Genomic DNA, 26670 nt, shown 5'->3' with positions numbered 1-26670 from the left:
CTTCATGTGGTCACTCATGGCTTGGTCACCTCACCTCTTCAAGGTCTTGCAGAAAAGCAACAGGGTGGTGGGGGGGGCAATCTTATTTTTGGGGAATGATTTTCCAAAGGAAGAGAGACACCACGGAGAAGGCCCGTTTCCTAGATCTTATTTGATGTATTTCCCATATAGTTTGGACCCGCAGCGTGTCCTACCTTGAGAAGGGAGCTCTAAATTGCTTAAACAAGCAAATAAATATTATGTCCAGGTAGAACTTCTCCTAAGAGGCTTGCATAACATACACAGAGAGACACAGCGCCACAACTAGTTAACCACCTAGGAGAGGGGTAGGCACCCTTGGCTCTTTTATGACTCGTGGACTTCAACTCCCAGAATTCTGGCTCGGGAATTCTGGGAGTTGAAGTCCACGAGTCATAAAAGAGCCAAGGTTGCCCCCTACCCCTGTGAATCTAGGATAATCTGGCGACAACATAATGAGCGGGACCCAAAGGTGCTTTTTCACAAGGCAACTGGACTTTGTTTTTCCTTGGAGACACTTCGCTTCTCATCCAAGAAGCTTCTTCAAAACGCCTTCAAGGAAAAACAAAAGACCGGCTGCCTCTTGACAAAACACCTTTGGGGCAACCTGGATGGCTGAGACTCTTCATAGACATAACGAGTAGGAGAACAATGGATGTCTTTTCTAAAACCGCCAGCTGTTTTGTTCTCAAGCTCTACCTGCAGATCACCCCAACCAGCTAAAATTAATAGCAGAAGAGGCTCCCCTGGTCCTCTTTATCTTCTGCTTTCCCAGACAGGAACATTCAAGAAAAGAAAGACCCCTTCGCCTCAAAGGACGGGCCAGATGTGAGGTTGCTACACAGAGCAGCCAGAAGCGAAACATCTGTTCTGTTTAAAAGATGAAGCATTCTGCAGGACTGATAATAATAACGCTTGATCTTAGCCAACAGGCCAAGAAGCAAACTGAGAATCAGTCAGAACAGCTGCTTAGAGCCGGGCCATTTTAGATAAATATAACAGAATAACAAGAGTCCGAAGCGATCTTTGGAGGTCTTCTAGTCCAACCCCCTGCTTTATTTATTTATTTTATTTTTTATTTTAATCCCATTTATATCCCGCCCTTCTCCGAAGACTCAGGGCGGCTTACAATCTAAGCACAAATCAAATGTGCTTAGGCAGGAAACCCTGTATCATTTTGAGTTTTGCTCTCTTCATTCTCAAGACATCAGCGCATGGGGTCCTTGCCTTGATTGTCGATAATTTCCTAAATAAATGGATGTTGATTTCTACTTTGGAAATGTAAACTACGGCTTAGTTTGTTACTGGTTGCTTAGCATTTTCAGAGAACAATCAGAGGAGTTATAAAAGAATGTCAGATGACCATATTAATTTCACACACAGAAATGTAGATATATATCTTTGTGTACTGTATGGCCTTACTCAACTTTATTAAGTTTCAAAGAGAGAGAATACAAAATAACAAAAGGGAAAATTTAGAGAAAAGGGAATCAAAAAGAAGAAAAAAGTTAAAAAGATGTCAAAAAAAACGATTTTCTAAAGCACAGATACATGTATATACTAGAAATAGCCTCTTACTCTGAATTAAAATCACAAAAAAAGCCACATAAAATATTAGACAAAGTAGCATTAAAATTATGTAACAAAATGACCTCATATGTAAGTTTAACCCTAAACATTAATAAATATAATAGCATGAGAATTATATAACAAAATGACCTCTTACTTTAAACTTAAACATTAAAAAATGCAATATACATACTTAATAGCAAAAATGAAAATACTCAGTATTTTTATAAGAACGGATCTAATCAACCAATCCTAAAAACATTTTAAATCTTTCTCAAGCAAAAAGTCCAGGTGGGTTCCAAAGTAATATACTACAGTGTATATTATTTTACGTAAATATGCTTTGAAAAGAAAATAATTAGGTGACTGCACCTGTTCATTAAACTAAATAGATCAAAAGTGAATAAGTGGGCTTTAGAATAATAATAGTACACTAAGCAAACAGTTTAATGATCCTGCAAACTATGTGTATAAAGTAGACTCATTGCTCTATTTGTGAGAAAACCATTATGTCAAAACTTCCATTAATAGAAGAGGTTTAAAAAGCTTTTCTTTCTTCTCTGTCTTTCTGGAGCGATGTATTAGAATTCTTCCTTGTTTCGCTTTCTGCATATGCAACAGTAAAACTGTCAAATTTATCTCCTGCCTTTTATTTAAACAACCACACAAGGGCTTTCCTTAGCACTGTTATTTTTTCCTAGTCTCTACTGTAATAAGCCACAAAGTTTAGAGGGAAGGTGTTTTGTTTTTTTTAAATTTTAAAAGTTTGCCTCAAATTTCCAAGTCTCGCATTTTTAACAAAGACACTGTATTTTATAGCTTTGCCCTTAACAAGGAGATTGTGTTGCAAGGGATACTTGATTTTGTCGAGTGGATTTGGTGAATACAGGCAGAGAGGAGGGAAGGGTAATTTTTAATTCACACATGAAAAGGACAATATATGTTAGAAGATTGTCATTTGATGTCCTCAGGATCGTCGGAGGAAGGGGATGCGAAGCTTGGTGATAGTTGCATGTTGTGCTTCAGCGAACGTAAACTGTGGAAGAGCAAGGATGAGTTTGGGAGGGGAATTGAGCCCTATGCCGAAGGAGTGCAATTTCGGATGGCTGGAAATGAGATGAGGGTATAGAAAATGGAATCGGGACACTTGGAGAGAATGAGAACGTTGATTGCATCGGCTTAGGAAATCTGCCCTGAATATCTGTTTCAAGCAAAGATCAGCTCGTAGTTGCAGATAGAAAAGGAGACCACCAAGAATCTTAATTGATTTGTTTATGAGAGATATAATTAGTGAAGGATGCAAAGTCAGGAGAGGTTTTGGATGTGGGATAAGCTATATTTTAGCAGTCCCAAAGGTGCTTTTTCAAGAGGCGACTGGCTTTTCCTTGCATTTCCTTGAAGATGTTTCCCTTCTCATCCAAGTTGCTTTTTCAATTCTGACCGAAGAGCTGAACTGTTTGTCAGAAGTGAAGAAGCTTCTTGGATGAGAAGCAAAACATCTTCAAGGAAAAAAAAAACAAGAAAGTCCAGTTGCCTCTTGAAAAAGCACCTTTGGGACAGCCGTGGATGACTGAGAATCTCCATAATGTATTTTGGCAGTATCAAAAATAGTCTTGGGGGGGGGGGGGAAGAGACATGGGAGAAGAACAGAAAAAAACTAGACTGAAAGTAAAATAATAGCAAGGAGGGAAAATGTGAATCTTATTCAGAAAAAGTACTTGAAGATATATTAATCATCCCCTGAATGAATGGAAAAGGGGTGTGGAAGCTGAAGTGAAAATAATTGTGTTAGACCTCCAGTGAAGAGTTGTTAATGAAGAAAAGGACGAATATGCATGGTGGAACAAAGGCACAAAAGGCTGTAGATAAAAAATGCATGTCAGTGAAGCTTGCTGCAAAAATTTTAAAAAAAAACAAGATTAAAAGGAATTTTTTTGTGGAGTATACGTAGAAAAAAAGATAATTGCAAAGAACGGTTAGCATTAAAAGAAGCAAAAGGGAGTGCAGGGTGATTTTGAGGGGAATAAATGCCTTAAAAAAGGGTGAGAACTTTGAGGCTGGAATGGAATTAAAAAATTAAAAAGGATATGATATGACCTGGGGTTAAACTGAAGTGAAGGAATATATTAGAGGTTTGCGTTGAAATGATATCACAGTGTCAAAGAAAAGAATGAAAAGAAAAGTTATAAATATTCTGCCCAAGAAAACCATGGGGATGAAGAGAATTCATCAATTCTGTGAGAACGGTGAAAAATAAAAAGGCAGGAGGTGTTGATTGTGTAACTAGCAAAATATTAAAAATCTAAATGTGTTCTGTGGAGTGGGTGTGCAATATATTTATGGATGATGAATACATAAGGAACGTTTGATATTGGAAGTGTGTTGGTCAGGGGTATGAATACATGAATACTTCTTTGGGGAAATGAGGTGGTGTAGATTGAAAACCCAAATTAACATCTGTGAATAAGAAATATGAACTTGGTTGTATATGATGCAAAAAAAAGAGCATTTTTGGATCTGAAAAATAATGTGGCAAAAACCAAGGATGTATTGTATGTGTTATGGAGAATCCATTTAGGAGGCAAACCAATGTTTGTGAAATTTACATAGCCCTGATGGCTTAATGAAGTATTCAACCAGTGTTTTTTTTGCTAACTTGGAATCCGAGGGCTGGAAGGGACCTTGGAGGTGTTTGGTCCAACCGCCTATGTGAGCAGAAGTCCTTATACCATCTTGGACAAATAGTTGTCCAGTCTTCTTTTGAACTCCTCCAGCAACAGAGCACCCACAACTCCAGGTGGCAAGCTGTTCCATTGATCAATCGTTCTTACTGTCAGGAAATGTCTCCTTAATTCCAGATTGGATCTCTCTTTAAAGAGTTTCCACCCATTGCTTCTTCTCCTACCTTCTGGTTCTCTGGAGAATAAATCAACCACCTATTTCTTGTGACTCCCTTCAAATATTGGAAGACAGCTGTCACGTCCGCCCTAATCCTTCTCTCCATTAGGCTAGCCCAGGGGTCTTCAAACATGGCCCTTTTATGACTTGTAGACTTCAATGCCCAGAATTCCTCAGCCAGGCACGCCGGCTGAGGAATTCTGGGAGTTAAAGTCCACAAGTCATAAAAGGGCCACATTTGAAGACCCCTGGGCTAGATGCACCTAGCTTCCTCAGCCATTCATTTATCTCCAGACCCCTGATCATCTTTGTTGCTCTTCTCTGTACTCTTTCTAGAGTCTTAACAACTTTTTTGTATCGTGGTGGCCAAAACTGGATGCAGTATTCCAAGCGTGGTCTTACCAAGGCCTTATAAAGTGGTACTAATGCTTGCTGTCTAGCAATTTTGAAATACCAGGGCGCAAATAGATTTAAACCAGCGTTAGAAACTTATGAGATGTTTCGTATGTATTTTCCAGTCAGAATCCATGTATGCGCGTTAAGCTTTATGCTATAAAAAGACTTGCTAACATTATTGTAATTACTGAAAGAATGTTATATGTAGTAAGTAAGGAATACCACCAACAGTATAAATTATACAACAAGTTAAAATATGAACTCTGAAACCCAAATTCTATATATAAAAGATTGTTGTCTACAACAGGGATGATTTTCAGTTAAAATCAAATTCTCTGTCAGGTTTATGTTTTTTTTTTAAAGACATGGAGCCATACCGCCACAATTTAGTTAGCTTTTTCTTCACAAGGATGAGTCAGAGGCCTTTTCCGATAGAAAGCATACAATTCTTTGCAGCTGTTGACATATATAATGCCAGTTCAATATATTTGGAAGGGATCTAAGGGTTGGTAAATTTTAATAATAATAAAAATATCTTAAAGGGGTATTGCCCTGGGATTGTAATTTACAAAATTATTCCATTTTCCAATATTTTGGGCTTTACTTCATTCATGTTGCCACCACGTATGAAATAAAATCCGACCGGCTTCTTACATTTCCAAGAAGTTTAAGAAAAAGAGTTTCATTTTCGCAGTATAAGACTACAGTAAATATGCTGAGGATAAAACATCTTATACCAATTTTCTCTGAATATGACATTCAAAGTAAATGTCATCCCCTTTTTCCACTGAAATTCCCAGTGTGCGTCTCGGTATATTTATATTCTCCGTTTGTTTAATCATGCAATCTGCGACTTGTTCAGATTCTTAGTCATACTTCACTAACGTTTATCAGCCATGCCGAACAAATGATCAGTATTACAAGATTTTCAGATTCAGTCAAACTTCTCCATGTCCTGCGTTGTCTCTGTAATTCTTTTTATAGTCACACTGCTTATTTGAAGACAGAGAAAGCAGCTGAATCTAGGAAAGCACCATAGGGTGAATAGATAGTGGGTTGACTTGATAGATAGGTAGATAGGCAGGCAGGCAGACAGACAGACAGGTAAATAGGTAGGTAGACAGACATAGGTGGTAGGTAGGTAAGTAGGCAGATAGATAGATAGATAGATAGATAGATAGATAGATAGATAGGTAGGTAGGTAGGTAGGTAGGTAGATAGATAGATAGATAGATAGATAGATAGATAGATAGATAGATAGACACAGACAGACAGACTTATTCTGAGTTCTATGTTCTAGATGATAGAGAGATACAGATATAGATAGATGATAGACAAACTTATTTTGAGTTCTGTGTTCTAGAGATGATAGAGAGATAGAAGATAGAGAGATAGATAGGCAGGCAGGCAGACAGACAGACAGGTAAATAGGTAGGTAGACAGACATAGGTGGTAGGTAGGTAAGTAGGCAGATAGATAGATAGATAGGTAGGTAGGTAGGTAGGTAGATAGATAGATAGATAGATAGATAGATAGATAGATAGATAGACAGACACAGACAGACAGACTTATTCTGAGTTCTATGTTCTAGATGATAGAGAGATACAGATATAGATAGATGATAGACAAACTTATTTTGAGTTCTGTGTTCTAGAGATGATAGAGAGATAGAAGATAGAGAGATAGATAGGCAGGCAGGCAGGTAGGTAGACAGACAGTCATAGGTGGTAGGTAGGCAGGCAGGCAGATAGATAGGTAATAGATAGACTTATTCTGAGTTCTATGTTCTAGAACTAGATAGATGATAGAGAGAGAGAAATATAGATAGAGAGAAGATAAAGAGATAGATAGACAAGACAGATATAGAAAGAGAGAGAGAGAGAGATGTATAGATGGATGGAAGATGGATGGATGGATGGATGGCATGCACAAGAGAGAAATACTATTATGTGTTCCATGTTCTAGGTAGATGAGAGATTAGATAGATGAGAGAGAGAGAGAGAGAGATGATAGATGATAGCAATAGCACTTGGACTTATATACCGCTTCACAGTGTTTAAAGTCCTCTCTAAGCGGTTTATGGAGTCAGCCTCTGGCCCCTAACAATCGGGGTCTTCATTTTACTGACCTCGGAAGGACAGAAGGCTGAGTCAACCTTGAGCCAGTCAGGATCGAACTCTCGGCAGTGGGCAGAGTTAGCCTGCAATACCGCATTCTCACCACTGCGCCACCACAGATCATCTATCATCTATGGTAGGTAGACAGACAGACATAGAAAGAGAGAGAGATGTACAGATGGATGGATGGATGGCATGCACGAGAGAGAAATACTATTATGTGTTCTATGTTCTAGGTTGGGGTAGGCAACCTCGGCTCTTTTATGGCTCATGGACTTCAACTCTCAGAATTCCTGAGTCAGCTATGCTGACTCAGGAATTCTGGGAGTTGAAGTCCATGAGCCATAAAAGAGCCGAGGTTGCCTATTCCTGTTCTAGGTAGATAGATGATAGATTAGATAGAGGATGGATGGATGGATGGATGGATGGATGGATGGATGGATGGATGGATAGATAGATAGATAGATAGATAGATAGATAGATAGATAGATAGATAGATAGATGATAGATAGATAGATAGATAGATTTTCACATCAGTGTCATTTTTCTATGCAACATAATATTTTTATTAAATATAGATGGGAAAGTTTATAATTACTTGTAGACCTGTTATGTAAGGGTGGTGGGGAGAGTATACCAGATATTTCAGCTACATTTTTCAACATTCAACCAGGGTGGACATTTTATGTTTAATGTTAATGTTATATTTGTCATTTGTTATTTTTTGCAAACACCTTTTTTATTACTATTCTTTGGTTCCTCTGTCTCTAGTGGATGTTTGGGGTTTTTTTTCTGTTTTTTTCTTCTTTTTCCTTTATTCTGTATCTTAACTCTGGAGATAAATTAAAAAAACATTGATTAAAAAAGGACTACATGAAAAGAGGAGAAACGTTGATGTGTAGGAATGCTGATAGATCGTGGGAAGTGTGTGGAATATTGCAAGGGACAAAGGTTTGGCTGGACAAAGTTCCCAGTCCCAATTACATGACTAGCTGTATTTCTTTTCTTTAATGTCATGTCTTTAATTTATTTTGCCTTCCACCTTCTCCTCCTCCTCCTCCTCCTCCTCCTCCTCCTCCTCCTCCTCCTCCTCCTCCTTCTCTCTTTGTAAAATTACTTGTGCCAAACTAGAGTAACATGATGGATGTGAGTGTATGTTTGTAGGCAGGCAGAGAACAACGTTCATAATGTTCATGAAGTGAATTCATAAAATTCATAACTTTATCTTACATTTTACATCAGAGTCTTAGCAGAAAATTACAAGAATCTTGCATCACAGGCTTCAACCGGTCTTTTGTGATGAACACCACCAGCCTTGTAGCTCTGTGCAGATAAATCCTCCACATTGAACGTTTGTGAGATTTTGCCATCTAAAACAACCTGCAGGAAAATAAGCTTAATTAATATCTGCATACCATTTTTTTCTGCCATCTACTCAGAATGTGTTGCCTCATCCTATTTGCAGTCCATGAGCGGGATAGATTTTGGTGGTCCTTAACTGTACCCACTGGAGAAGAGCCTAATGCTGGGAAAGATTGAGGGCAAGAGAAGAAGGGGACGACAGAGAAGGAGGTGGCTGGATGGAGTCACTGGAGCAGGAGGCGTGAGCCTAAAGGGACTCCAGAAGATGGCAGAGGACAGGAAGGCCTGGAGGAACGTTGTCCATGGGGTCGTGAGGGGTCGGACACGACTTCGCAACTAACAACAACAACTGTACCCAAGTTGAAACGTCTCCATTTTTTTGGCCTCATCGAAGGGCAGAATTACGGGTCTAGAATCTGTTAGAGTTTATCGTAATAACCTTGGAGGAAAGTTAACAGAATTGCGGTGACTAGAAACAGGATAAAGCAAGATAAAGAGTAGAAGTGGAAACAGAAAAGATTGTGCCAATATAGTTTTCTCTCAAATTCATGGATGGATGGATGGATGGATGGATGGATGGATGGATGGATGGATGGCAGATGATGTGGATAAAGACATGATGGATGGATAGATGGATGAATGGATAGATGGATGGATGGATGATGTGGATAGATGATGGATGAATGGGTTGATGGGTGACAAATGACATGGATAGATAAAGATGGATGGATGGATAGATGGATGGCGATGTGGATAGATAAAGACATGGATGGATGGATGATGAATGATGTGGATAGCTAGAGATGGATGGATATTTGGATAAATGGATGGATGGATGATGTGGATGGGTGGATGGATGGATGGATGGATGGATGGATGTGGATAAAGACATGATGGATGGATGATGTAGATAAATAAAGACATAATGGATGGGTGGATGGGTGGATGGATGGCTGGCATGGGTGAAGACATGGGTGGATGGATGGATAGATGGAAAGATAGATGACAGGGATAGATAAAGACATGGAGGGAGGGTGGGCCTGTGTTTCAGCTCATCAGCAAGGAAACCGTACTACTGGATCATTGTTTATTCTTTCCTTGTACCTCTTTTTGTTCTGTAGGTCCTGAATGAAGCTGTGGGTGCCCTGATGTATCACACCATCACTTTAACCCGTGAGGACTTGGAGAAATTTAAAGCACTTCGAATAATTGTTCGAATTGGGAGCGGTTTTGATAACATTGATATCAAATCTGCTGGCGACCTAGGTATTATAGCCATTCGCGTCTTTGAAAGCTCTAATCTTTAGCCAAGTTGGGGTGCTAAAGTAGCAAGACCAACCTTGCCAGAGTTCAACCTGGGTGGCCCTCCTTACTTGCAGGGGTTCGTTCTGGCTTGCATGGATGATGGAATCGCAAGTGTGAAGGGATGGGGGGGCGTTGGTTGGTTCCAAGGTCCCAGACACAATCTTCTGAAGATCAGCGGGCGAGCATGGCTGATGAAAAAGGGATGGCAAGATCATGAGAATGAAAGCCCAGCTTGTACTTTTAAAGTCATATTGCAACCGGATGCTTATCGCACTACAAGCATACAGCCACTCCCCAGAGAATATGCCTCGTTTAATTTGGGTGATATTTACCGATATCTAAATGCAACACTGATGACTTGCAGCAATTTTAATCCTATACTCTCTGTGCTTTGCTGGTTATTATCTGTTTTTAGCATACCAGAAATCTTATGTTTCTAATAGAATAGCAAAACGTTTTCCATGCAACAATCCTTGACTTAGAGCCATTCATTTAGCAACTGTTCAAAGTTATAATGGCACAGGGGAAAAAGTGATTTACAACCCTTAGGACTTATTATTATTACAGTCATTTGGTCAAAATTCAGGTGCTTGGCAAACTATTAACCACAATTGCAGGGTCCTGGGATCACCTGGTCACCATTTGCAACCTCCCCAGCCAACTTCCAACCCGCAAAGTCAAGGTGGGAATTAGGACTCACTTAACGGTCTCACTTAGCAACAAAAATTTTCAACCAATTTTTTGGTCATAAGCTGAGGACTGCCTGCAGGTCACTTGGGTCGAACTAACTCTTTCCAATGGCAGCTCGAGATGGCTTGATTGTCCTACCCTGAAACCATCTCAGCTCTTCCTTCCTCTGCTTCCTTCCTTCCTCGCTCCAGGGATTGCCGTTTGCAACGTCCCGGCGGCGTCAGTAGAAGAGACGGCCGATTCGACAATGTGCCACATCTTGAACCTCTACAGACGAACCACCTGGCTGCACCAGGCTTTGCGAGAAGGCACCAGAGTGCAGAGCGTGGAGCAGATTCGGGAAGTTGCTTCTGGAGCAGCTCGAATCAGAGGAGAGACGCTGGGCATTATTGGGTTAGGTGGGTCAAAATGTCTTGGAACAACCAAGGATGCTTTTGTTGTTCAGTTGCTAAGTCGTGTCCGACTCTTTGCGACCCCATGGACCTCAGCATGCCAGACCCCTTTTGTCCTGCAGTCTCTTCTGGAGTTTGCCCAATTTCACGTTCATCGTGTTGATGACACCATCTAACCATCTCCTCCTCCGCCGTCCTCCTTCTCCTTTGGCCTTCCATCTTTCCCAACATTGGGGTCTTCTCCACTGAGTCCTCTCTCTTCATTTGGTGGCTGAAGTATTTGAGCTTCAGCTTCGGTCTCTGTCCTTCCAAAGGATGGTCAGGGTTGGTTTCCTTCAGTGTGGACCAATTGGACCTCCTTGCAGTCCAGGGGACTCTGAAGAGTCTTCTCCAGCACCACAATTTGAAACTCTCCATTCTTCGGCGCTCAGCCTTCCTTCTGGTCCAGCTCTCTCAGCCATACATGGTTGTTGTTCAGTTGCTGGGTCATGTTTGACTCTAGACAACCCCATGGACCACAGCATGCCAGGCCTCCCCTCAACCTCCACTGTCTTCTGGAGTTTGCCCAATTTCACGTTCATTCTGTTGATGACACCATCTAACCATCTCCTCCTCCGCCATCCTCCTCCTTTGGCCTTCCATCTTTCCCAACATCTGGCTCTTCTCCAACATGTTCTCTCTTCCTATCTGCTGGCCAAAGTATTTGAGCTTCAGCTTCGGCCTCTGTCCTTTCAAAGGATGGTCAGGGTGGGTTTCCTTCAAGGTTGACTGATTTGATCAGCGGGCTGGAGTATTCTGAGAATTGAAGTCCACCCATCCTAAGGTTGTCCAGGTTGAGACACATCACTCTAAATAGCCATAGCACTTATATCCCGCTTCAGCCCCCTCTTAGCAGTTTATACAGTCAGCCTCATGCTCCCAGCAATTGCAAGGATGGAAGGCTGAGTCAACCGTGAGCCAGTCAGGATCGAACTCCTGGCAGTGGGCAAAGTTAGTCTGCACTGCTGCATTCTGACCACTGCGCCACCCCATACAATTTAGCACCCCATACAATCCAGATTATATAATAATAGCAACAACAACAATACTGGAATTGGAAGGGACCTTGGAGGTCTTCTAGTCCAACCCACTGCTCAGTCAGGAAACCCTATACCCGTGGTGGCGAACCTATGGCACGCCCACCCAATTGGCCACACCCATCCAATAGGCCCACCCACCCAATGGGCCACACCTACCCACCCAATGGGCCAAACCCACCCAATGGGCCACGCCGCTCGGCACCTGACAATACATAAGTGAGTTTTAGGTTGCAGTTTGGGCACATGGTCTCTAAAAGGTTCGCCATCATTGCCCTATACCATTTCAGACCAATGGTTGTCCAGTCTCTTCTTGAAAATTATTTCCGAAAGGGGAGAGTAACGCTCCATTCATGCTCTGAAAACCTCCTTCCTTGCAGGAAGAGTGGGCCAAGCCGTCGCACTGCGTGCCAGAGCCTTCGGCTTCAACGTCATTTTCTACGACCCGTATCTCTCGGACGGCATTGAGCGGGCCCTTGGCCTCCAGCGGGTGAGCACCCTGCAAGACCTGTTGTTTCATAGTGATTGCGTCACCCTGCACTGCAGCCTCAACGAGCACAATCATCACCTGATTAACGACTTCACCATTAAACAGGTAAGGATCTGTCCAAGTGGACCGTGATGATCGTGACTCTTTACGTCGCGGCCTTGAGCGTCCGGGAGATGTTAACCCGTAGCCCTGCTGGTAGGAGCCTCGGCGAAGCAGGGTGGTCTTGCTACTCTGCCCCCTTTATTGAAGCTGCGTGACCAATAAAGGGGAATATTTGTAGCTGAGGGTTAAAATGAGGGATCCTGGGCGCTCTCTGGGCTTGGTGGTTTGCTTGCAGACCTTTCATTACCAAACTAGGTAACCTCATCAGTGCTAGAAGGGCATTGAGGTGAGGAGGAGGAGGAGGAGAACAGGATCCTTGATGCTCACTAAGCTTTTCTTGAAGACGTTTCGTTACCCAACTAAGTAACGTCATCAGTGCTGGAAGGGAGTGGGGTCTGCTCTCTATTTATACCTGGAGACTAGGATTCCCTACTAGCATTGATGACGTTACCTAGTTTGGGTAATGAAACATCTGCAAGAAAACCACCATGCAGCTGTATTATTGTGGTCTGCACGAGCAGGTGGAAGCATTCTACTGTGCAAATACGCTACATTCCTGCTCACCTCAGTGTCCCCCCTGCAGCGGACTTGTCAGCAGGTTAGTTTTGGGGAAATGATACCCCTCAACACCATTACCTCTCGCGTATTGATCTTTGTTGACTTGTGTAGTTCAAAGTCAAGGCTTAAACCACCTCAGGAAGTATTTGGTTGTGGTGAGGGACTGGCGCCCCCTAGTGTTACAAGGGAATAATTAGGAGTCTCTTGTTTTATTCTCCACAAGTCACTTTCCGTATAATTTTATACAGAAAAAGACTAGTGGAGAAGAATAAAACGAGAAGCTTCAGCAACGACTGGAATCTTTTAATTTCCCTAGAATATTTTGTACAGCTGATCCTCACTCAACGACCTCTTGTTCAGTGACTGGAGTTACGACAGGGGCTGAATGAGGAGACTTACAACTGGTCCTTGAAGAAGATAATGATAATGATAGTAGTAGTAGTAGTAGTAGTAGTAGTAGTAGTAGTAATAGAGTTGGAAGGTACCTTGGAGGTCATCCAGTCCAACCCCTTGCTCAGGCAGGAAAGCTTATACCATTTCAGACAAATGGCTGTCCAGTCTCTTCTTAAAAACTTCCAGCGTTGGAGCATTCACAGCTTCTGGAGGCAGGTGGTTCCTGGTTAAAGTTACCACCTTGCAGTGGTGTGATTCATGCACCCAGCAACGGTCTCGCAGTTACAACCGCATCCTGTGTTCCCATTTGTGAGCTCCGCCGCTGTCTTCCCACACAAACTCACTGGGGAAGCCTGCGAGAAGTTGCAAATGGTGATCACACTTAAGAATGTCATAGGCTTCACCTAGCAGCCACTGATGTAAGTTGCCATGGTTACATGTCACTGTGCTTTGTGACTGTGTTGGTTAGCGACAGTTGCTGGTCCCAAAACCGTTGTCAAGTGAGGACTAGCTGCAATCATTCATTGGTAGGAATGGACCTTGTTTTTTTTTTTAAAATCCCTACCTGCAGAGTAAAACTAAAGATCTTGCAGAGTTTTGCTACACAGAGGTTACTCTGAATTTGCTTATCAAACTGCACCATTAACAAAAGGGTCTGATGGTTCGGGATGTTTTAGCCAAAATTTTTAAGGATCTGCTGCTTCTGTCTGCCTTGCCCTCCACACCATCCTGAGTGCAATTTGCCTTCTTTCCTCCAGGAACGAAGACAAACTTTTGCAGCCTTTGGTGGCTCTAATTCCTCCTTTTGAGACAGGTTGCAGAAACCCCCTCTTTTTGAACCCTACTGGTTTTAAAATTAGATTCTGAACCCCTGGGGTACATTGCCCTTCTCAAAAGCTCCGGTAAAGCTGCTCGGTGCCTGTGGAATAGGAAACAAATAAATCTCAGTGAATTTTAATCGGCTGCCTTGTTGCTACAGGATTTATATATATCTTAATCTTTTTTTATTATTGTCATAATGGCTAGAGACATGGAAATGGGGGATTGTGAAGACAGAATAGATAAAAATTTACACATCAAAGCAGGCAGATTCGGATCGGGCTTCTATTTCTTTCTGAATATTTTTGGGAGCCCTGCTCCTCTGATCCGGCGCTCTTATTTCCTGAACCTTGAATTAGATGAGTCTGAACAAGCATCCAGTCTCGACTTTGAAAGTCTAGCCACTTGCAGAATGAGATTAACATAATTTACAAGGGAAATTCATGATGTGTTTCGAAATGGGTATTATATTATACAGAGAATTAAAGATAAAAGGATACCGTTTATTGCACACAGATAAAAGCTTACACGGTTCTTGCTGAAATAGGTTTGGTTATAAAATAAGCATGTTAATGAAAGTTACTTTAGTCAGAAATCTTCGCTGAATGAATGTCAAACATATAGGTGTTCTCTGTTGCTTTTCTGTTGCCAGCTTTGTGTAATGCTGTACAAGAGCTCAAAATGCTTTTTATTGGCCTGATTGACATGTTAAAACTAAGAGAAAAATGCAGCTTTGCATCGTTAGGTGTTAAAAACACACATTAAAAACCATGGCTTTGTTTTTGCTCATGATTCTACCTTATTAATGGAAAAGAGGACAAGGATCCTAGTTAAGGTGCTGAATAGGTCACGAGAAACCATCTTTGGTTATTTTTGCTGGAAGACTGAACTGATCTATCACCACTGCTCTTCCTAATAAGCCAGGATATTAAAAGGGTTGGACCATTGTTTAAATGACATAGTTTTTCCCATTTGTTCAGCTTTTCTCAACATGAGTTGTCTTTTCTTCAGAGAACGTAGGATAGCAGGGTGACATGACAGCAGTCTTCCAACACTTTAGGGAAGGGGTCTTCAAACTTGGTCCTTTTATGACTTGTGGACTTCAATTTTCAGAATTCCTCAGCCACGCACGCGTGCCTGGCTGAAGAATTCTGGGAGTTGAAGTCCACAAGTCATAAAAGGGCCAAGTTTGAAGATCCCTGCTTTAGGGGCTGTCACAGAGAAGAGGTGGGTCAGTCTGTTTTCCAAAGCACCTAATGAAGGCAGGCAAGAAGCAACAGACGGAAACTCATGAAGGAGAGAAGCAACCTAGAACTAAGGAGAAACTACCTGACAGTGAGAACAATTAACCAGTGGAACAACCTGCCTCCAGAACATGTGGGTGCCACATCACTAGAGGTTTTCAAGGACAGACTGAGACAGTGATGGCAAGCCTTTTAGAGACCGAGTGTCCAAACTGCAACTCCAAACCCATTTATGTATCATTGGGTGACGGGTGGGCTTGGCCCATTGGGTGGGTGTGGCCCATTGGGTGGGCGTGGCTGCTGTGGTAACAGCAGATTGGGTGGGACTAAAAAGTTCAATCAATCAATTCCAACTTTGTGAGATTTTTTTCCCCTGCAAGAAGTTGAAATTGATTGAACCTTTTTTTTTGTACATGGCGGTGGAGGCCTAAAGCGAAAATGTTTTATAAAACCCAGCTGAAGGCTTAGGACTGGGGTGATGGCCTGCGTGCCCACAGAGAGGGCTCTGCGTGGCACCCGTGCCATAGGTTCGCCACCATGGGACTAAGACAACCATTTGACCATGTTTAATTTGCAAATAAAAGCTTAGCAGCAACTGTGTTACTGGCCATTTTCTTTTATTCTGTTGCGGTCTTCTTCCTGTTGCTGTATCCTGCGCTTATTTGCTCTAGCCGGCTTTGACTGGGCCCAAATTAAAAATGGGCAGAAAAGCCTTTACAAGAGTGGGGCAGTGGAAGTATGCTGGGCCCATAACCTGTTGAAAATTTTGTATACAGCCTTACAGAACAAACAGTGCACAGTCCACATGTGCTTTCCTGCTGCCTTGCCGCAGTTAAGCAGAAAAGCACATGGGGACAGTGCACAGTTTCTTCTGTAGGGCTATATACAGAATTTCTAACAGACCGGGATGGTATATAGGATCTCCTGCTTGAGCAGTGGGTTGGACTAGAAGATCTCCAAGGCACTTTCCAACCCAAATATTCACTGACTTGCACGGTGCTTCGTCTTTTCACACTCGACAGATGCGACAAGGGGCGTTCCTGGTGAACACGGCTCGTGGAGGATTGGTGGATGAAAAGGCCCTCGCACAAGCACTGAAGGAAGGCAGAATACGGGGAGCAGCCTTAGATGTCCACGAATCGGAACCGTTCAGGTGATTGCCCTTCCCATTCTTTAAAAAAAAGAGCTTGGAGACCGTTGAAATAATAGCACCATCTCTGCTTTGTGAGAATGCTTAGGATTTATATGCAGAGCAGACTTGATTTGGAAATCAGTGTCCCAAATACATGGTTTAACAGCATTTGTGTTGTTTGGATCAAAGCCTAATGGGAAAAGGGTCCTTAACCATCTCTAACATCTCCTGAGACTAAGCCCGTCTCTAAACATATTGTTAATACACATTGGGACTACAAGGATCTCTCTTCAGCTGAATGTCTCTGGAGATTCTCCTCATCCAGGTCCTGGTTGTCCCAAAGATGCTTTTTCATGAGGCAACTGGACTTTCCTTCAAAGAAACGTCTTCAAAGAAAAACAGAACCTCTTCAAAGTAAAACAAGAAACTCCAGTTGGCTCGTGAAAGAGCACCTTTGAGGCTATTCAACTGAATAGCTTCAAGGATCAAAAATTCGAAAATACACAGGCTAGGGCAGGGGTAGGCAACCTTGGCTCTTTTTATGACTCGTGGACTTCAACTCCCAGAATTCCTGAGTCAGCATGGCCAGTTCAGGAATTCTGGGACTTGAAGTCCAGAAGTCATTAAAGAGCCAAGATTGCCCACCCCTGGGCTAGGAGAATCTGGGAGATGACCTTGAAAATGGACTCTTCACGGAATAAAATATGCAGACTAGGAAGTCAAAAAAAAAAAGAACAGATCCTTTAAAAACAAAGTTATCTTAATTCCCTTTCATCGTTCTGGGATTCTGTAGGGAAAAAATTAGGACTGGCTCTTTTGTTAAATGAAGCCTGGCATTTACAGATCTTTTAAAATCAGGCTAAAGGTTTAAATCTTTTTTTTTTTTTTGAGAAAAGGAGTTGTCTTCCAGTCAAGCCTGACTCCCAGTAACTGTATGGACTTGTGTAGGCAATTTTCTTGACAATATTACACAAAAGGTTGCCCATTGTGTGTGTGTGTACAGGATGTTTTCTTGTAGAACGATTTGAAATCAGCCAAATCTACTTAGGAAGAATCACGTTAAAAAGACACGCTTGGGCTGAAGCACACACCTCTTGCGTTGCAATAAAGTTAGCCTACTGGAGTGGTTATTGATTTTTAAAAAATCATGTTTCCAGCTTGACCTCCTTATAGTATGTTCACTGCAGGTCCTCCACTTACAACAGTTCATTTAGTGAGCGTTCAGAGTTCCAACGACAACTTATGACCGTTTTTCTCACACTTACGACTGTAGCAGCATCTCCCTGGTCACGTGATCAAAATTCAGATGCTTGGCAACTGACTCATGTTTATGTTGGGTTGCTGTGTCCCGGGGGTGGGGCGGTCACGCGATCCCCTTTTGCGACCTTCTGACAAGCAAAATCAAGGGGTGGAAGCCAGATTCACTTAACAACGGTGTGGCTAACTTAACAGCCGCAGGGATTCACTTAACAACTGTGGTGAGGAAGGTTGTAAAATGAGGCAAAACTCACTTAACAAACGTCTCGCTTAGCAACATAAATTCTAGCCTCCATTGTGGTCGTAAGGTGAGGACTGCCTGTATTTATAGCCCTCATTTTTAATATTTTCATCCCACCACATGGGATATCGGTTGCCATAACTCCTTAGCCCAGGGGTAGGCAACCTTGGTTCTTTTAGGACTCATGGACTTCAACTCCCAGAATTCCAGAGCCAGCCGTGCTGAGGGGAAAGGGAGAGTTTCCAAGCTGCGCCATGCTGGCTCAGGAATTCTGGGAGTTGAAGTCTGTGAGTCATGAAGGGGCCAAAGTTCCCCCATGCTGGCTCAGGGTTTCTGGGAGTTGAAGTCCACGAGTCATAAAAGGGCCCAGGTTCCCCACCCCTGCCTTAGCCTGTATGGGAAGTGATGTCCAATGCATCTAAATCAGCCGTCTTGGAGATACGTCAGGCAGTCCTCAGTGCTGACAATGCCACAGGTGGTCCTCAACTTATAACCATTTGTTTAGTGACCAAAGTTACAAAAGCCCGGTTGAGCTCCGGATGGCACCGGACCTTTGCTCCTTCCGGCGCGGTCTGAAGACCCATTTATTTGAACAAGCCGGTCTGGCCTGATGGGGGACGTTAGGGTTTTTAATGGGTTTTTTATATTGTTATTGTTTTTTATCTGGGCACTTGTTTAATTCTCTTTTAATTTTTGTATTCGCTATTTATATATGCCCTGTTCACCGCCCTGAGTCCTTCGGGAGAAGGGCGGTATACAAATTTAATAAAATAAATAAATAAATAAATAAATAAATAAATAAATAAATAAATAAATAAATAAATAAATAAATAAATAAATAAATAAATAAATAAATAAAGTGACTTACAGCTAGCTGCTGCCCTTGTGATTGTCGCGGCATCCCTGAGGTCACGTGATCAAAACTCAGGGCGGTTGGCAACTGGCATGTACTTACGACAGTTGCAGCGTCCCCCCGGGTCACGTGATCACCGTCTCCGACCCTCCCAGCTGGCTTCTGAGCAGCAAAGACAGTGAGGGAAGCTGTATTCGCTTAGTGGCCACGCGGGTCACTTAACAGGCGCAGTGGTTCACTCAGCCACCACGGCCAAAATGCTTGTATAAAATCGGGCGCCCTGCTTAGTGACCGGTCTCGATGATGGTCGTGCTGTTTTGTCGGCCAACACGGAAGCCGGACCATCTAGGCTGAGTTTTGAACCGGCAGCCACCAAGCAGCGCTTGAGCTTAGGTGAGATGGTTTTCAGAAGAGAAGCCCAGAGGGAGAGATTTTATTTCAGGAGATATTATTATTATTATTATTATTATTATTATTATTATTATTGTTGTTGTTGTTGTTGTTGTTGTTAATCTAATACCTCAGCATTTGCTTCCCTCAGTTTTAGCCAGGGGCCCTTGAAGGACGCCCCAAATCTCATCTGCACACCCCACGCGGCCTGGTACAGCGAACAAGCCTCGATAGAGATGCGAGAGGAGGCAGCGAGGGAGATCCGGAGAGCCATCACAGGTGGGCAACCACGTTCTTCCAACGTCCGTGGAGACTCTCCGTCTGCCGGGTCACGGTTCTCCCAAAGGCGCTTTTTCAAGAGGCAACTGGACCATCTTGGTTTGTTTTTTTCCCTTGAAGACGTTTCGCTTCTCATCCAAGAAGCTTCTTCGGTTCTACTGAACGGTGGAGAATGGAAGGATTTGTATTCCTTGCAGTCCTCTGGTCATTTGCACTCCCTCTGAGAGTCGTTGAGGCCACTTGGGACACTTGGAGGTTTATCTGTTTAGTTGTCCAAGTGGCCTCAATGACTCTCGGAGGGAACACTAAAGACCAGAGGACTGGAAGGAACATCAGTCCTTCCATTCTCCGCCCTTCATTCAGAACTGAAGAAGCTTCTTGGATGGGAAGTGAAAGGTCTTCGAGGAAAACAAAGGAAGTCCAGTTGCTTCTTGAGGAAAAAAAGCACCTTTGCGACATGTTCTTTTAAGGGACTTCCTTGGCCTAATGTCCTAACGGGGGTTTTCTGTCTTCAGCAATACCAAACAAACCTAGGTTAACTAAAGAACCACACTTTACTAATGGTAACATTTAGAGTCAATACGGAGAGAAATAACCTCTCTCAAGTTTTTTTTTATTTTTATGTCGTCCGTCCATCACATCACTTGTTCTTAGAAAATTAGAGGGGAACTTGGTGTCCTAAGAACTTGAACAAGTTTTTGTGTCAACGGTTCCTTTGTCCAAAAGTTTGAGTCAGGCAGGGGTCATCCGGATAGCCATCCCAAAGCAACACTTTTTCAAATCCCATCAAGATTCTGGACATTATCTAAAACTAACCTTCATGGAGGGATGTGGTGGCTCAGTGGGTTAGGATGCTGAGCTTGTCGATCAGAAGGTCGGCAGTTTGGCGGGTCGAATCCCAAGTGCCGCGTAACAGAGTGAGCGCCTGTTACTCGTCCCAGCTTCTGCCAACCTAGCAGTTCGAAAGCACGTAAAAAATGCAAGTAGAAAAATAGGGACCACTCCGGTGGGAAGGGAACAGCGTTCCGTGCGCCTTTGGCGTCTAGTCATGCCGGCCACATGACCACGGAGACGTCCTCGGACAAGCGCTGGCTCTTCGGCTTTGGAATGGAGATGAGCACCGGCCCCTAGAGTCAGAAACGACTAGCACGCATGTGCGGGGGAACCTTTACCTTTACCTTTAACCTTGATGGAGTAGGTCCCGCATGAACATTGTGAAGACCTCGTAAGAACAACGCCGAGCATGCCAGGGGAATAAGACAATGTCTTTCTTTAATAATTGCCCTTCCTGTCATAATTGGACAGACATTTTTGGAGCTTCTGGCTGTGGACCTCCGCAGAAGGATGAAGGCTAGTCGTCTGGCAGAATTTTTCTCACTGGGGTATGAGAAGACCTCTGTTACACCCTGCTGGCCACAGAGGTCATAAAGGGCCAGGTCAGTACAGATCCAGGGATTCCTTCAGCCAACAGACCAGCGTTTCTCCACCTTGGCAACTTTAAGACATGTGGACTTCAACTCCCAGAATTCATGGGTGGCTGGGGAATTCTGGGAACTGAAGTCCACATGTTGGTTGCCAAGGTTGAGAATCGCCCCTCTGCATTCCTCTGGTGAGTGAGGACAACAATGTCAACCTTGAAGCTCTCACAGCTCATTTCCTTTGATTGAAAGACTGGGAAGAAACTTCATGAAGGTTCAACCAAGGTGAGGACCAGAAACATGGACCATAGGAAACAACAGTGACTATATAGAGAGGATCTACCATCTACCCTCCTTGGGTTGCTCCGTTGATCCCTTGCTTTTGCTGCTATGACCAGCGGAGGGGTGAAAAGAATAGAATAGAGTAACAGAGTTGGAAGGGACCTGGGAGGTCTTCTAGTCTAACCCCCTGCTCAGGCAGGAAACCCCAGACCATTTCAGACAAATGGTTGTGCAGTCTCTTTTTAAAGACTTCCAGTGTTGGAGCATCCACAACTTCTGGAGGCAGGTTGTTCCACTGGTTAATTGTTCTCACTGTCAGGAAGTTTCTCCGTAGTTCCAGGTTGCTTCTCTCCTTGATGAGTTTCCATCCATTGCTTCTTGTCCTGCCTTCAGGTGCTTTGGAGAATAGCTTGACTCCCTCTTCTTTGTGGTAGTCCCTGAGATATTGAAACACTGCTATCATGTCACCCCTCACTCTTCTCTTCATTAAACTACACATACCCAATTCCAGCAACTGTTCTTCATATGTTTTAGTCACCAGTCCCCTAATCATCTTTGTTGCTCTTCTCTGTACTCTTTCCAGAGTCTCAACATCTTTTTTTACATCGTGGTTACCAAAACTGGATGCAGTATTCCAAGTGTGGCCTTACTAAGGCCTTGTAAAGTGGCATTAATACTTCACTTGATTCTCTCCCTCTGTTAATGCAGCCTAGCACTGTGTTGGCTTTTTTGGCAGCTGCAGCACACGGCTGGCTCCTATTTAAGGGATTGTCCACTAGGACTCCGAGATCCCTCTTACGTTTAGGAAGGAAGTGAAGCTATTGAAATGAGTTTCAGATTCCCTTTGCTGATTAGGCCATTCACCTGAAGCCCAGACAGAGAATGCCGGCCTATTCCCTTATGCTTCCTATATTTATGATGCATTTTGTGTTCCATAAGACATTGTGAGAACGACACGGCCCTTTTTCCATCCAGAGAGAACAGAATTTTGCATGTGTAATGTTTTGAAGAGGGGGAAATAAGAACGTAAGCTTTAAACAAAAATCTCAGGACAGGTTGTGTAGGACAACTGCCGCTAAATGAAATGAATGCCAAAGTTTTTGCAAGATAATCTGGGTATTTCATCTCTCTTAATGCAGCACAAAAGGTGAGAAATTTTAGCAAGCTCTGGAAACCAGAAGCGTTTCCAAACAATAATGATGGTGTCAACTGTGGCCAGAACGGATTGACTGTGCTTTTGTTACACACATGCAGTTTTCCTACAGCACCAGCTGCATTGTTTATGTGGTGATATATAAATATAATAATAACAACAACAACAACAATGCAAATTTGGCATTGACAAATTCGCCATTAGTCAATTGCAAAAGGTGGCCTTACTAGGAACTGCTTCCGTCCTGCAACAAGATCTGTACTACCATGAAACATCCACATTTGCCTATCCCAGGTCCTTGGTAAGGCCTCGATAGGTAGACAAAAATGCCAAACCCAGTCTGAACATCTGGCTGACTGTGCGATGATCAATAATAATAATAATAATAATAATAATAATAATAATAATAATAATAATAATAATAATAATAATGACGATGATGATGAAGAAGAAGAAGACAATTTTGCTCCATTTTACGACTTGTTTTGCACATTTGTTAAGCGAATCACTGTAGCTGCTAAATTAGTCAAACTAATATAATAGTTGGAAAGGATCTTGGAGGTCATCTAGTCCAACCCCCTGCTCAGGCAGGAAACCCTATACCATTTCCGACAAACGGCTGTCCGGTCTCTTCTTATAAACTTCCAGTGTTGGAGCATCCACAGCTTCTGGAGGCAGGTGGTTCCCCTGGTTAATTGTTCTAAATTGTTCTCTTCCCCAGGTCGTATTCCGGACAGCCTGAAAAACTGTGTCAACAAAGAACATTTGACCACAGCTACTCACTGGGCAAGCATGGACCCAGGAGTTGTTCACCCGGAGCTTAATGGCGCTACGTACAGGTAGGATAGCTTCCATTCTATTGCCATCACCTCCCATGGAGCCCCAAATGGGAAACCTCCATTCTCTTCTTTGGGATGTTCTCCCGTGTCACAAAGACCTTCGATGTCCAGGCAGCAGACAAGCAGGTGATAACAGTAGAGGAGGATATTCATAGCTCAAGGTTGAACTGTGGGGTCCCTGTGGCGCTCTGAGCTTGGCTGTTTTCTTCCAGACGTTTCATTACCACACTAGGGAACGTTATCAGTGCTAGCTGGTTGAAGTTTGTCTACAGATGGAAATTCCTCCTGTTTGTGTGCTGAGTGAAGTGTTTGAAATCCAAACATGGCACCAGTGGAAGAGAATACTTGTAGCTCAGAGTTGAATTGTGGGGTCCTTGGTGCTTGGTTGTTTTCTTCCAGATGTTTCATTGCCAAACTTGGCAACTTCATCATGATGTTCCCTAGTTTGGTAATGAAATGTCTGCAAGAAAACAAATCAAGCTCAGAGAGCACCAAGGACCGTACAGTCGTCGTCGTCCTCCTCCTCCTCCTCCTCCCCTTCCCTTCTAGCACTGATGACACTGTATTACGTAGTTGGGTAAGGAAACGTCTGCAAGAAAACAAACCAAGATCGAAGGGCACCCAGGACCCCACAGGGGATACAGTCTCAGCATCTGGACTTCCTCAGAAGCGTTTCAGCTCCACGACGGCCACGATTCCCCGGGCATAACGGCCCTCCCTCTCCTCCTCTTTTAGCAGGTATCCTCCTGGCGTTGTGAGTGTGGCTCCCCCCGGACTCCCCACCGCCGTGGAAGGGATTGTCCCCAACGCCATGCCCTTATCGCACGGGCTGCCTCCGGTGGCCCATCCCCCCCACGCCCCTTCTCCGGGCCAGACGGTGAAGCCGGAAGCAGATAGAGACCACGTCAGTGACCAATTGTAGCCTACGAGAAGACCATTCCCAGCATAGATGGTTGCCACTTTGGTCAAGGACGTGGTCAAACATTCGGACAGAACCACAACGCGCACCCGGAGTCAGGCCACTCATCTTTTTAATGAACTGGTCCAAGATGCAGTACCGTAACGAGGAGCGGTGGGAGAGATGATGGAACGAAGATTTGAAAACTTTATTCCTCCATATAAAATGTAGTTTGTCCCTGTCCAGTGAACTGAATCACAGTTTTTTGTATTGCTGTGGGTTCTTTGTTAAGCCAGAGAAGTTAGTAGTTAATTATATCATGAATGTACTTGTCTGTGTACAGTTTTTAGAACATTAACCGAGGTTTGTTTGCTCTGTTGTCAACAGCAAAAACAAAAAACGCAAAGAAAGGCATTCGACAAACCACTTTCAAAAGTTGAAAACTTTTTTTTTTGTTTTTATATGTTTTAAAAAAAAATGCCCCAAAATTGAGGCAGTTGATGAAACTTCTCAGGATAATGACTCCAACCCACCTGTTTTTCTTCTTCTTCTTTCTTTCTATGCCATACAGTGCATTGTTTTTTCTACCTTGTCTTATTATTATTATTATTATTTTTCTAGAATAATTTAATAAAACGCAAAACACTTTTCTCCTGATTTTGGCATAAATTCCCCACATTTCAGAATGAGGACGTTTGAAAGAGATTTTTGAGGTGCAAATAAAGTTTTTGTATAAACAAGGGTCCTGCTTTTTTTTTGTCACCAGTTAAAGTATATATTATTGCTGGGGTGCAGAGAGAGAAAGAGAGAGAGAGAAAGAGAGAGAGAGAAGAGAGATTGACTGAGAAAGACGCACTAGAGCTACAGAAAACTAGAAAAAATTTCATTGCCTACATGGACTCCTTCCCAGTAATGTAGTAGGCTAGCAATATTTTGCGTTAAATCATGTTTGTGACTGTATCCATTTGTATGAATTATTTTAAAGAAATAAAAATTCCAAACAAACCACACGGGACTCTCTTCATTCCTTTTTCTTTTTCTTTCTTTCTTTCTTTTTTTTTTTTTGACGTCATTCGACTCTGGATTTATTTCATAGGGGCGCTTCATTTTGGCGTGGCTGTCTTAGAAATTAAACGGTACAAAAACCAGTTTTTTTGTCTCTAACACAGGCTGGAAAGAATCTGTGTTCTTGCCAACTTCTAACGGAGCAAAATGGAAAGAGATTGGAAACATTGCAAGTGGGAATTGCTTTCTAATGAACAATAATGTCAGTAAAAATTTTAGTTTAAACGAATGAAGCAAATAAGAATTTTAGTCTTCTTTTTCCTATATATTTTGCATGTACGCCTGCTGGTTGAAAATAATATTATTTGAAGCATAAGCCAGATTTCCTTATGGAGTTTTCCACCAAATTCCTCCCAACAAAAAGAATTCTTTCTTTCTTTCTTTCTTTCTTTCTTTCTTTCTTTCTTTCTTTCTTTCTTTCTTTCTTTCTTTCTTTCTTTCTTTCTTTCTTTCTTTCTTTCTTTCTTTCTTTCTTTCTTTCTTTCTTTCTTTCTTTCTTTCTTTCTTTCTTTCTTTCTTTCTTTCTTTCTTTCTCCTCAAGATTGTCCTAACGTGGTCACCAACAATCACCACCTCAGCTCTTCAGAACTTCTGTCTCCTCCCTCAACAATTCTTCCTTCCAATGTCCTTCAAAATTGTCCCTCAGCCAAGTCCCGCAGTTGCCACTCCATTGCGTTTGATTTCCCTCCAAACCAACTCAAGCGGAAGGTTCTGGAATTAATCCATTTCTTGAGCTGCAGCCCAGCCAGTTATTAAAGCCACTAAAAGATTGATTCTCTTTAGCCATAATGCTCAGGACCTCTTTATATTGGCTGAAATTTTAATCTTCTGGAATTTTATAGAAGGGTAAGTATAAAACCCTTTCAACCGGCACATGGTGAATTCTCTGGCATGGCGCTTGGATCCATCACTGTATCGTAACTATGGGTTGCAATTCTCTGGGAGCAAACTTGAGAATTTTGATTTAGAGATGTGGTGGTTTCACGAAGAGACAAAAGCTGGCCACGCTTTTGTTCTCCACGGGACAACTTCACAATGGGCTTTTGACATTTTTCCCCCCATAAGTGGTGTCTTAATAATGAAGCTGGATGGGAGGTTAGCAGTGTCCACACTGCCTAACTTAGTAAAAGCCTGAATCTTGAGGACACGTCTATGAGACTCCAGAGCATGGCCAAAGTGTTAACTTAGAACATAGCACTGGAGGGGACCTTGGAGGTCTTCTACCCCAACCCCCTGCCCAGGGCAGGAGTCCTTGACCATCCCAATCAAATTGCTGTCCAGTCTTTTTTCTTGAAGATCTCCAATGATGGAGCACCCACACTCTGGGAGGCAAACGTCACTGATAGCAGTTTCCATCAAGCAGAAGTTCCTGCAAAGCCAGAATAAGTGTAGAAGAGAGTGTCAATCAAATTCTAGTATGGCTTGATTCTAATT

General features: G+C 42.7%; 1 protein-coding gene across 2 annotated transcripts in view; it reads left to right on the top strand.

The window, feature by feature from the left end:
- The window catches only part of CTBP1 (C-terminal binding protein 1), a 57995-nt gene extending 32816 nt beyond the window's left edge, over positions 1–25179 (top strand). The window contains exons 3-9 of one of the 2 annotated variants that reach the window (XM_081328010.1): positions 9482–9626; positions 10547–10753; positions 12204–12418; positions 16452–16582; positions 19454–19581; positions 23156–23273; positions 24012–25179. In XM_081328010.1, the coding sequence (XP_081184136.1) occupies positions 9482–9626; positions 10547–10753; positions 12204–12418; positions 16452–16582; positions 19454–19581; positions 23156–23273; positions 24012–24195 (1128 nt within the window). In that variant the 3' untranslated portion in view covers positions 24196–25179. Of the gene's footprint in view, positions 1–9481; positions 9627–10546; positions 10754–12203; positions 12419–16451; positions 16583–19453; positions 19582–23155; positions 23274–24008 lie in introns of both variants that reach the window. The other variant, XM_081328009.1, reaches the window with a different exon arrangement.
- The last annotated feature ends 1491 nt before the right edge of the window (positions 25180–26670 follow it).

This window comes from Vipera berus (genome assembly GCF_964194415.1).
Source record: "Vipera berus genome assembly, chromosome: 4".
Taxonomy (NCBI): domain Eukaryota; kingdom Metazoa; phylum Chordata; class Lepidosauria; order Squamata; family Viperidae; genus Vipera; species Vipera berus.
The sequence above is the reverse complement of the archived record's forward strand: the minus strand, read 5'-3'. Positions and strand labels throughout refer to the sequence as shown.